General features: G+C 41.4%; 1 protein-coding gene across 1 annotated transcript in view; it reads left to right on the top strand.

Annotated features, from left to right (window-relative positions):
* Positions 1–9,931, top strand: part of ZMYND12 (zinc finger MYND-type containing 12) — a 30,762-nt gene extending 20,831 nt beyond the window's left edge. Inside the window, exons 5-8 of the mRNA XM_032798501.2 lie at positions 1,039–1,161; positions 2,549–2,669; positions 6,984–7,129; positions 9,676–9,931. Coding sequence (XP_032654392.2) covers positions 1,039–1,161; positions 2,549–2,669; positions 6,984–7,129; positions 9,676–9,795 — 510 coding nt within the window. The 3' untranslated portion in view covers positions 9,796–9,931. The remainder of the gene's footprint in view (positions 1–1,038; positions 1,162–2,548; positions 2,670–6,983; positions 7,130–9,675) is intronic.
* Positions 9,932–12,266: the final 2,335 nt, after the last annotated feature.

The following is a 12,266-nucleotide window of genomic DNA, read 5'->3' as shown; positions in this document are numbered from 1 at the left end:
TTCTCTTCTCTTCTCTTCTCTTCTCTTCTGCAATCTGCACTCTGCTCCAATCCAACCTTTCTCCTTCAACTGCCACCCCCTGTCTGACTGAAGCAGGGGTTTATATCCCATGACTGGAGTCAGGTGGTCTAAGTGGAGTCAGATGCTCTAATTGGCCACAGCTGTTCTAGTTAATCTAAAGCAAATCTTCCTCCCTTGGCAGGGAGTAAGGCCCCCTGCTAACACTCTTATGCTGCCCTCTGGCCATGCTGTATCACAATAGTTACTAAGTAACCTTTCTTTCTCTCCATCCAATAGTTTTGTTCTTATTAATTTCAGAGATACTGACTCAGATTTACCACTGTGTTGTACCTTGTGTGTATGCAGTGTTGTCATTTACACTGGTCCATTACTACTCTGATTTGACAACATTTCACGCCTACTTTACACAGATGTAAATGAGGACATGAGGTGACTAAAATCAGGTCCTGGCAGTTATAAACTGCAGCCATGTATATTTAGTTTGTAAGTGTAATGGGGAAGAGTCTCTGCTGTATCCAGTTTCCATTGGGCCTCCCAAACCTGGAGGCCTGTCAGAGGGTCAGTAATGGCTCTCTATTCTCTGCCTGTTCCTGGTGCATGCTAAAGCTGCCTAGGGGCTGCTCTAATCCTTGCTATCTGGCTAGAGTTCCTTAAGAACCAAACAGCAGTTGAGAGGATAGCTAGAGTGCAGCATGCTGTGAAGATGTCTCCATTCAGCCCCTGTTCAGGGATTCTTAGGAGCCAACTTTGCCATCTCTATGCCTCTGGACCAGGAGTATTCCTAGCTAGGGACATGAGGGAGGTTTTCAGTTCTTTGTGGAAAAAGGGAGAATCTGCATGGTTTTGGTGCAACATTTTAAACTTGGAGTTAAATATAATTAATTTTGCATCTAATATTGGGTGGAAATAGAAGAAATAAATAAAATATTGCTAATCTTCAAGTTAATAAACCTATCCCCAAACTTATTTTGATGTGAATATTAAGTTTATATGATTATATTTTAATACATATTTCAGATTTACTTTGCCAGTTGTGCATTTGGAACACATGACATTAGTACATCTGGAGGTTATTTCCACATGGCTAATGTGTTCTTTCGTCAAAACAAAATGGACATTGCAGACTCACTATACACAGAGGTTAGTAGCACCAGTAAATTTATCTGATCTTTACAAACTCTCTTGAGGTTATTCTCAATGTTTGTGTGTTATCGACTCCCCTTAATGTTATAATGACCCTGGGCCAAGAGTGAAAGTGCCACTTTATGCCCCAATCTTGCAAACACTTTTAATATGTGTTTAACTTTGTGTCCCATTGCAGCTAATGGGACTGCTCACGTGCTAAAGTTATGTATGTGCTTCAGTGCTCTGCTGAGCTAGGACTTAAAACGAGACATTATTATTAGCATGAAAGTAAGCTACTTCTTATTCAAATATTTCTTGGAGTTACAACCAGGACAGAGAAAGATCAATTAAAAAAAATCAGATTTTAAAAAAGATGTAAACATAGACCTTTTAAAAATTTATGTTTGAATTTGCAGTAATTTTTCTTAAGGAGTAAGGTTATTATTCACTTTTATAATTTAAATACATTTTAAAATATACAGTTTAATATGTAGAGTCAGTATATCCCGCATTGAGAATTTATGCAATTGTGATCCCAGAATCGTATCCCACATTTTATTCAGTACATTAACCTACCTTATTAAATAGTACAAATGAAACTCAGTGAAGACATTTTATAACCCAAGCTTTAGAGCAACATTGAGGGTTGTACTGGTAACTTGCTGGGTGATAGATACTGCTATTCCCTACGACTGGATCCTGCAAGCCTACTTCCTTGCAGGAGTGCAGTTGTAGTGTTAACAAACTCCAGCTGATTATGAGATGGTGAAAGCTTCTTAGTGAATTTTTTCACAGCTTTACCATAGACATCAAGGACAAGAATCATTTAGATTGTTCCAGTCTTCACTGGCTTTAGAACTGTCTTTAAAAATGGCTTTAAACATGGTTCAAACAGTCAAAGCAAAGCAAATTGCTAAAATTTTACCTGTTTATGGGGCCAAATCATGTTCATCCTGTATTTAAAATATATTCTTGAGATCACCTAGCCTCAAACATTATTTTAAACATGGAGTTAACACTCTTTGTTCCCCACCTGTCTATATAGCTCAGCCAAACCCTGCTATAAAAACCAATTTTGCTGCTAATATATTTGCATTATGGTTAAACAGTCCCACAGCTAAGGAAGATGAGTCTAATGAGCACCTTAGCCAGGGAAGACGGGCTTAGGAGAATAGAATGGAACTGAGCAAAGTTTAAGATGAACATTTGAATAAAAAATTCATAATGATGAGATCTGGTAGCACATGGAATAATCGGTGGTGGCCCAGTCACTTGAATCATTTAAGACTGTACTGAGCAAAGTACTGGAAAATGAGGAAAAGGAAAGGGCAAAGCGCATGCCCTTTTTAAATATTGTGTAATGATATAATTTTGTATGTTAATTCTCTTTCCTTCTCAATAGGTAACTGATATCTGGCATTCCCATTTCAGCAGACTGATTCGAGTCCAATCACAAACTCTCACGTCTCCAGCAGAAATTAATATATTGTCTGAAGAAGAGGAAATCAGTGAAGAACCTCTGAGTAAATCCAGTTTTCAGTATTATTATTATTATTTATTTTTTCATAGATCACAGAAGAGTTTGAAGGGAAGGAGCCATAGAATGTTCTCTAGTCCTGTCCACTGTTTATTTTTATACGAGTCTTGGAAGTCTGACATTTCTATAGGCTAAATCCAGTGGGGTCTCTTTGAGCCATTAGCTTTAAGAATTGAGATTTTGACGCCACTATCTTTCAGAAATTAGTTTACATTGAAACATTTTCAGTTATTTACATTTTTCTTATTTAAGTTGAAACCCACTAAAGTGAAGTTTCAGCCTGTTGAGGTATGTGTATGGCCCCTTATCTCCTTTACCCGTAGAACCCTATGAACAAGTATGTTCTGAAAGTGGCATATATTAATCTGTATAATAGTCTGAGAACAGGGGTTGTGGAAGCCCCATCATATAAATTAAATGCTAGCAAATGTACTGCTTTATGTAGAACAGTTCTGCACTGATGGGAGACAAGACAGAGTAGATGCCCTAGCTTGTCTTTTCCATCTCCAATGGCTATGATTCTGTGAATATTATCAGAGAGGACAGGATGATGTTTCACTGTATGTTTGTGTGACATTACTTCCATTTATCATAAACTATTGCAAAAATCTTGCACTAAGAAGTTACTGCATGTTGCCAGCTTCGATAATCACAGTAATGCAAGACTTGTTGTTTCAGGACAGACAGTACAATGATGTGTAGCAGTATAAATCACTTCTATAGTGCAACTTCTTAGAAGCTGAAACATATCTATTGACTTCTCATGGTATCCCCTGTGGACAGCAAAAGTGAAATGAAAGCAGAAAAAATGCAGAACACAGGTTTGCATTCTAAGTGACAATCAGCCCTAAAGAGCCATCTCCCAAGGGGGCCCCTTTAAGGGCCAGCACCACAAACCCTATTCCAGAGCCAGTTCTCAAGGTGCTGCATTTTACAGACCTTGAAGGCACATGTCATCTTGCTTCAGGAGACACACTCCAGCACCAGTGTTTCACCACAACTATGTGTTGTGGCAACTTCAGTTCTTGCCATGTCAATTGGGGATATCCTGATGACAACAACAGAGAGAGAGAGAGAGAGTCTAATGGAGTGGACCTCAGTCACAGACCTACTGCTCCTCTAAAACCCAAACCAAACCTCCATATTTAACATAGCAGATGGGCAACAGTCTCTTCACTCCACATCATCTTTTCATCTTCCAGGCAAGTGTTGCCAGTGGTGGTAGAGTGCAAGATCCTTGAAGCTTTTCCAAAGTCTTAGCCTTGGCCATCCTTGATCACCCCAGGCCTGTGGAAATCAGAAACAAACAGCCTACAGAAGGCTGAGTGGTATTTTTGGAATGCCTAGTAGGAGGTCTTTCAAGCAGAACTAGAGACATCTATTAGTGAACTGGCTGAATTGGACTTGTAATGTCCAGCCAATATAAATGACTCCTACCAAATTTTCTGCAAATTAGTTCAAGCAGCTGCTAAGAAAAAGATTCCTGGAGGCTATCATCAACAGTGGTCATCAGAGGCAGTTAGCTTTGTCAGGAAGTGTACTCTGCAGGTAATCATAAAATATCAGGGTTAGAAGGGACCTCAGGAGGTTATCTTGTCCAACCCCCTGATTAAAGCAGGACCACTCTCCAGAGAGATTTTTACCCCAGTTCCCTAAATGGCCCCCTCAAGGATTGAACTCACAACCCTGGGTTTAGCAGGCCAATGCTCAAACCACTGAGCTATCCCTCCCCTCATTTTAATAATTGGAGTTATACCTATCTTCTAGGGCTGGAAGGGAACTTGAAAGATCATTGAATCCACCTCCCCTGCCTTCACTAGCAGGACATAGTACTGATTTTTGCCCCAGATCCCTAAGTAGTCCCCTCAAGGATTGAGCTCATAACCTGGGTTTAGCAGGCCAATGCTCAAACCACGGAGCTATCCCTCCTGCCCAATGAACAGGAGGCCTTTAATAGAAACAAGTAACTAATTTAACTGCTGGATCAAACCAGGCACAATCGACGGAGAGAGACAGGCACAAAGATGGATTTAATTCATTTTAGCCGGAAAGCCTGGCAGACCATAAAAAGACTTTTTGGAGTTTCCAGTCTCAGCAAAAAGGAGTTTTCAGTCACTGCAAATGCTGTTGCATTCCAGCTAATAGCTAATGACCGTGCACAGAATCTGAGTAAATCTTTCAGCTGCGTGGTCAAAACTGAGGTTACAGAGAGATGACAGGCTCCTAGTGTGGATTCAAACCTGATGGCTCCTTTTTCAGACAAAGAGCTGGACCAGGTCATTAAGCTTATGAAAACAGGAAAGCCTCCAGGCCTAGATTATAATTTATATCCATATCAAGTTCCTACTTCACCAAGGCCTGAAAGGCAAAAGCTGGTAGTTTTAGTTCCTCAACTGATGTTTTCCAAGACAACTACATCCCAAAAATCTGGCCCAAACCAAAGGTTGTAGCAATTCTGAAATGAGGAAAATTACTGGGAGATCCCTAGAGCTATTGACCCATCTGTCTCCTGTGTGTCAGATACATGTTTATAAAGAGACTGATTCTGATGCACATCAGTGAGGTTATTGAACTACAATTCCCCTTTGTTCAGGCAGGTTTCAGATCAGGATGATGTATGCAAAATTAAGTCATTCGCCTAACACCAGACATGGAAGATGCTTTTAAAAAAGTTGCTGCTGTTATGGTTGACCTGTCAGCTGTGTGTGACAATGTCTGGCATGTGGGGCTGTCAGGTTGTTGCAGACTATTCCCAGTAAGCCCATGGTGCGGTTCATCATGGAAATGATAACGAATCAGAGCGTCACCTTGCAAACTGGAAACAGTCAAGTTTGCTTAGGCATCTCTGTAACAGACTCCCACAAGGTTCCATTCTACCTTCTTTCTTTTTCAACATATATACTTACGACTTATCAACAGCTAAGATCAGTAAGTACGTATATGCAGATGATATCTGTCTTGCTGATGTGGGTAACCATCTACATGGTATTGAAGGATCACTCAGCCAAGACCTGAATGCGCTGGCCATTTACCATTGTTAGTGGAGACTTTAAGTGAGTCTAATATGGTGGCTGAAACTTTCCTTTTGAACAATTGTCTGGCCAATCAACCCCTTACAGTCTGTTCTTTTGATTTTCCACTCCCTTTTAGCCAGTTGTCACTTATTTAGGAGTCAAACTGGACTGTAGTCTAACATACAGGTTCCCATCTAGAACACTTAAAGAAAAAGATCACCTCCTGCACTACCTTGATCCAGAAGCTAGCAGGAGCCTCCTGGGGAGCAGAGGCAGATGTTTTATGAACCTCAGTCCTGGTGCTGGTATTTGCTCTAGCAGAATGTTGTGCTGCAGTTTGGGGCAGAAGTTGGCATGTACATCTCGTTGATTCAGAGCTGAATACAGCCACCTGTTTTGTTAGCGGTTGCCTTAGCCACACATGAACATCTGATTTATATGTGTTGGCTCATATAGCTCCCTCAAAACTTTGACCCAATGTCATTACCCTTAAAACTGCCTGGGGGGCTATGATAGATTGAAAACAGCCTGCACACAAGACTGACAATGATTCCAATAAGTATCAATAAGCAACACAGACTTCCTATAAAAAGATCGGCCCACTTACAGAAGAAAACCCCCTGCACCTGCAGTTCCTGCTGACTTGCCACAACTAACTTGGGCAAAATCCTTTTGCAATGGCCATTCCGGCATTCATGTCCAGTGGCGCCAGCCCAGTGCTAATATTGGTACAATCAGGGTGACAGTTGCGTTCTTTAGAGAGTGGCAGCAACTTTGGGATCTAGAGACAGACGTGCAAACAAATTTCAGAAGCTTTAATTTACACCCACCCTTTGCAACCTGGAATGTAGATCTTAAACTAGGATTAACAGGCTGCTGACTGGAATGGCCAGAGTGACTGCCACAGTGCGGAAATGTAACGTAGCCCAGTCTTCGCAGCATGACTGCAGGGCAGCGATGCAGATGGTCACACGTGGAGGAGTGCACAATACGAAGATTAGAGGGTAGATTGCAGCATTTTGCTATCCTTGATGATGCAGCAGTTAAATGACTGAATAATCTAGATATTGACTTGTGACGCACATCAGAGAAGAAGCTGAAACAGCAAACTTGCCATTTGAGGGTGAAAAGATAGAGATTTTAATATGTTTACTTTTAGAATTTGTATGGAAGTCAGATATCAGTGTGATGTGAGGCATAAATGCCTAACTAGAACAGATAGCTTGTTTTAGTAGTACGTTATCTTGTATGCTATCCATCCATCTTGTGTTTCATTCTCAATGTAGGTGAAGCTCAGCAAGCCGAAGCAAGTCAAGTACTGAACGCAATATTAGATATCAGAGAACAGGCACCAAAGCAACAACCTGCTAAAACTGCCAATGTTGTACATGCTCTTGCAATGCTTCATTTCTTGATCTTGGATTTCCCAAAGGCAAGTTCGACTCAGTGATTGTTTTTGTTTTTAATTAAACTACTATATTTTTGATTCACACAATAACATTAAATGCAGCAGCCCTTGCCTCGGAGACTGCATAATTAATGGAAAACAGTATTCTACTGCTTTCTAGCAAATAAAGCCACTTTCCAGTATTTATTTATTAATTTTAAATACTTAGGAAATTAAATTTAAAAATACGATGTTAATGTTAAAGATACAAAGCAAAATACTCAAAAGTCAGGTAATGGCAAATTAAAGTTCCTTATACAGCTTAGATGCTGTGCCTTTGTGCATGTGCATTACAATACAGTCTTAATTGCATGATTACCTGCCACTTTTCGTCATTCAGCACGCAGGTTGGATGTTGTGCAGGAAGGGTTCTACATATGAGTGCCTGATTTTGGGCCATTTTTTTTGCAGTTCTCATGGTGTAAATGTGGATTCATTCAGTCCGCTGAAGTCAATTTTGAATTTGCACTAGTGTATTTGAGAGCAAAGGGTTAATATTTTCAAATGTGTCAAATGTTTGTGCATCGCTATTTTAAAGGGGATTGATTTTTGGAAAGTGCTGAGCACTGCCCATCTGAAAATCAGACCCCTTTAATTTGTCTCAAGTTGGGCATCCAAAATCATCAATCACTTGTAAAAGTCTTGTCTTTTGTGCATGAGTGAGGCTGGGGTGTATTACTGATAAGGTTGGTGTGATTTGTGCATCAGGATGAGGTCAAGTCGCAGTAACAGTGTGTGATCCTGTTATTCAAGACTGTATCAGAATATTTACAACCAAGGGGGCAGAGTTAAGGTTGCACAAGTTGAAACTTAGAGATGGGTAAGACTTCCTTATGAACAGAGACAGAAACAACTGTGAACGTTTAGTTTGGAGAGGAAGCCAGATGGTGGTGTTATGCAAAATAATAAATAGAGAATGTAAATACAAGAACAAAGACTTTTAAAGATGTTTGAATTAGCACTGCATGACATTTTGATTAAATATTTGCATGATACAGTATAAATGAAGCAAATGTTAAATGGATTGAGAACTGACTAACTGATAGATCCAGAAAAGTATTTGTAATCGGGGGAATCATAAAATGTGATTATGACACAGAGATTAATGGAGTGGTAAATGATGAGGACATGGCAGTCATAATCTTGGTGAGCTGTGCCCATTCAGACAAAATGTTTTAATACTGCCAACTGTGAGGTCATACAACTGGTTACAAAGAATGTAGGCTATACGTACAGAATAGAGGATTGTGTCTTAGAAAGCAGTGACTCTGAAAAGGACTTCTCTGAAAAGGACTTAGGAATCATAGTGGACAAGGAAATCAATATGAGGTCCCAGTGCAATGCTGTGGCAAAAAGGGTCAGTGCAATCTTTGGATATAGTAGTCATAGTAGGGTTCGCCTCTGCATACAGCATTCATGAGCCCAATACTGGAATACTGAGTACAGTTCTGATATCTCAGATCTTTAAAAGGCTGTTGAAAAAGTGGAGCGAGTGCAGAAAAGAGCCACAGAAGTTATTTGAGAGCTGGGGAAATGCCTTTAAAGAGCTCAGTCAGTATAGATTGACAAGTGACTTGATTACTGTACAAATACCTTCACGGGGAGAAAATACCAGGTACTGCTAGGCTCTTCGGTCTAGCAGAGAAAGGCAGAACAAAAAGCAATAGCTGGCAATTAAAGTCACACACATTCAAATTAGATATAAGGCACAATTTTTTTAACAGTGAGGGAGATTAACCATTGGAACAAAATATCAGAGGAAATGGTGGATTCTCCATTTTGCTTGATGTCTTCAGATCAAAATGGGATGCCTTTCTGGAAACTACTTTAGCCAAACACAAGTTATTGGGCTCAGTGCAGGGGTGAAATTCTCTGGGCTGTGTTATGTAGAAGGTCAGACTGGATGATCTGTTGGTGTTTTGGCCTTAACATTTATGACTCTATGAAACAAAGGCATACTCAATGAAATTGAAAGGCCACACATTTAAAGCTTAGAAAAGGAAATGTTTTTTTACACAGTGCAAAATTAGCCTACGGAACTCATTGCCCTATGATAGCATTGAGGCCAAGAGTTCTGCAGAAATCAAAGCTTGGACACTGATAAAGATAATGAGAACATCTACAGCTATATTGGAGGGATTAATAATGTTGATACATAATAATATATATCCTACATTGTCCACTGATGAAAAGCAGCTCAGCTCCATTGAACTTTACCCAGTAGAAAGTGTGGCCCTCTGATTTTAGAAGGGATATAAACCCTCCTGCCTCATAGCATAAACCATCCATTAACCAATGGGATCGCGAAGATCTTTTCCAATGGGCATGTTTTTCAATACTTGTCCACTAGGAGGTTTCTTACAACTTTCTCGGAAGCAGCTTGTGCTGTCTGCTCTCTGAAACAGGATAATGGCTCTTACCCAGTCTGACAGTTCGTAAGATCCTGTCTATAGTTTTCCTACTCTCATGAGAAAAGGCTGTGTCACTATTTCATGGCAGTTATTTTGTATATTTTTTAAATGTCGTTTCAGACTCATGAACTTGGGATGAAAGCTTTTCTAATAACCAAACAGCTGCCAAACCAAGATGCATCTGAAGCTATTCATCATCTATTAAAATTGATTAAATCCAAACTTTTCTACACAAAATAGGGTCCAGTTTCTTCACCTCTTTATCTTTTCAACTAGATGGCATTATGAACGTCGTACTTTTGCCTGCTATCACCTGTCTAGAAACATTCTCTGTATATTTGTTTGCTTTTATTAAAATTACACTTTGCCTGTTTTAGTTTATTGTAGCTGATTTTATTTTATATGGATGGTGGTAATGTAGCAGAGTAGAACATGAGAATATGATCAAAACAGGGTTAACAACTATAAAACAGATGTGTACCCAATACTATGAGCAAGCAAAATATGCTACCATTTCTCCATGCTGTCCCTCTGAAAAGCTCTCTTAGTACAGTATATTTCAGTGGTGGAGATGAATGTTGTGTCCTTGTTCTTTTCTTCAAATGTCTCAATTTCTAGCTTTCAAATATGTTCAGGCAGACAGCTTTAAGGAGGCGTTTAAAGGGCTTGTGATCTGGACACAGAGAGAGGAAAGGTTACCAGGATTACTGCCAGACAGCATGCCTTGTACAGAGCAGTGCTGGGGAAATGCCTTATGGGAAGTCACTGTCCCAGCTCAGTCCTGATTTCCTCCCAGTCTCCTTTCAGATCTTCAACTCTACCATCCCCAACCAGCAGGACTGTGATCCGGACTAGATGATGCCTTGGGATTTGAGGTCACATCCTTCTCCCACAAGCAGAGTCACAGTCTAGCAGTGGATACTCTGCACCCCCTATCACAAGCCACAAAATGACTGAGACTCAGGAGATGCAGTCCTTAATGTAACATTTTAATTATGATAATAATTGTCATGGTCTTTCTGCACCCCATTCTAATTCTGGGGGCATATTGCTCTCAGTGAGTCATCTTAATGGAGATTGTCTGTGACACAACTATTTTTTAAATTCAATGATAATGAGGATATGTGGAGAATGCATGATAGCGTGGTATAAAGGATGATCAGCATGTGTTTGAGATGGATGCATTACTTCCCACCAAATACATGATAAACCTTTAATACCACACCACAGCATCCCATGGTTCTGTATATACTACATATGGAACTTTCTTTAATAAAGCTGTAAGGTGTTTTGCTAGTTTTTCCTGGAATGATTTTCTGTATTCTGCATATAAAGGTGCCTTAGGCCATGCCTACACTACAAACTGTGGTTGCTGGGGGGAGGGATAGCTCAGTGGTTTGAGCATTGATGCTAAACCCAGGATTGTGCATTCAGTCCTTGAAGGGGCCATTTAGAGATCTGGGGCAAAAATCTGGGGATTGGTCCTGCTTTGAGCAGGGGGTTGGACTAGATGATCTCCTGAGGTCCCTTCCAACCCTGATATTCTGTGAAGTTATGTTGATATACAGCTGCTGAAGTTTATATGTCACTTGGAATTAGATACCTGACTGCTTGCACTGGAAAATTTTTGCAATGTTTGTGGAATAGAAATGACTCAGTCAGGGATCTTTTGGAGCTAGAGGTCAAGTTCCCAGCATGCAATTTTCTCCATCCCATAATGCCATCCATATCCCATAATTTTCATGCTTTTAAAAACATCCCACAAACCCACACACCACTTTTCCATCTCTGTTGTCTCTAACACAGGAGCGGTCAAACTTTTTGGCCTGAGGGCCATATCAGGGAATAGAAATTGTATGGCTGGCCATGAATGCTGACAAAATTGGGGTTGGGGTGCGGGAAGAGGTGAAGGCTCTGGAGTGGGGTTAAGAAAGAGAAGTTTAATATGTAGGAGGGTGCTCTAGGCTGGGACCAAAGGGTTTGGAGGTCGGGAGAGGGATCAGGGCAGCGATTTGGGAACAGGTGCAGGTTCTGGCTGGGGGTGTGGGCTCTGGGGTGGGGCTGGGGATGAGGACTTTGGTGTGTGGGAGTGTGCTCTAGGCTGGGATCGAGGGGTTTGGAGAGGGGGATCAGGGCTGGGGCAGGAGGTTGGGGTGTGGGGGTGCAGACTCCGAGCGGTGCTTACCTCAAGCTGCTCCTGGAAGCAGAGACCCCTGCTCAAGCTCCTACGCGGAAGTGCGGCCAGGAGGCTCTGCACACTGCCACATCTTCAGGCACCGCCCCTGCAGCTCCCACTGGAGTGCCAGAGGGGGGCTATTGGAGCTCGTAGGAGCCGGAGCGGGGTCATGCCACGGCTTCTGGGAGCCACGTGGTACGGCCCCCAACCCGGAGCCCCGGCTGTAGTGTTGGAGTGGAGCAAGCTCCATACCCTGCTCCCCAGTGGGAGCTCACAGGCTGGCTTAAAACAGCTCGCAGGCTGGATCTGGCCTACAGGCAGTAGTTTGCCCATCCCTGCTCTAACAGAAGCGTGAAACCCCAGACACGCAATTGTCCTGTATTTGCAGACCCAGAGGAAGTGACAATGAGGGACATGACAGTTTCTTTGAGGACAATTTACTGTGGGACACAGTGAAAAACAATTCTAGGTTGTTGGTGGCTTCACAGAGAAGCTGCAGACCAAGGAACAGCACTTCTGGGCCTGAGAAACAAGC

Source organism: Chelonoidis abingdonii, chromosome 23 (genome assembly GCF_003597395.2).
Source record: "Chelonoidis abingdonii isolate Lonesome George chromosome 23, CheloAbing_2.0, whole genome shotgun sequence".
In the NCBI taxonomy this organism is placed as follows: domain Eukaryota; kingdom Metazoa; phylum Chordata; order Testudines; family Testudinidae; genus Chelonoidis; species Chelonoidis abingdonii.
This window is presented reverse-complemented; position numbering and strand designations above follow the sequence as displayed.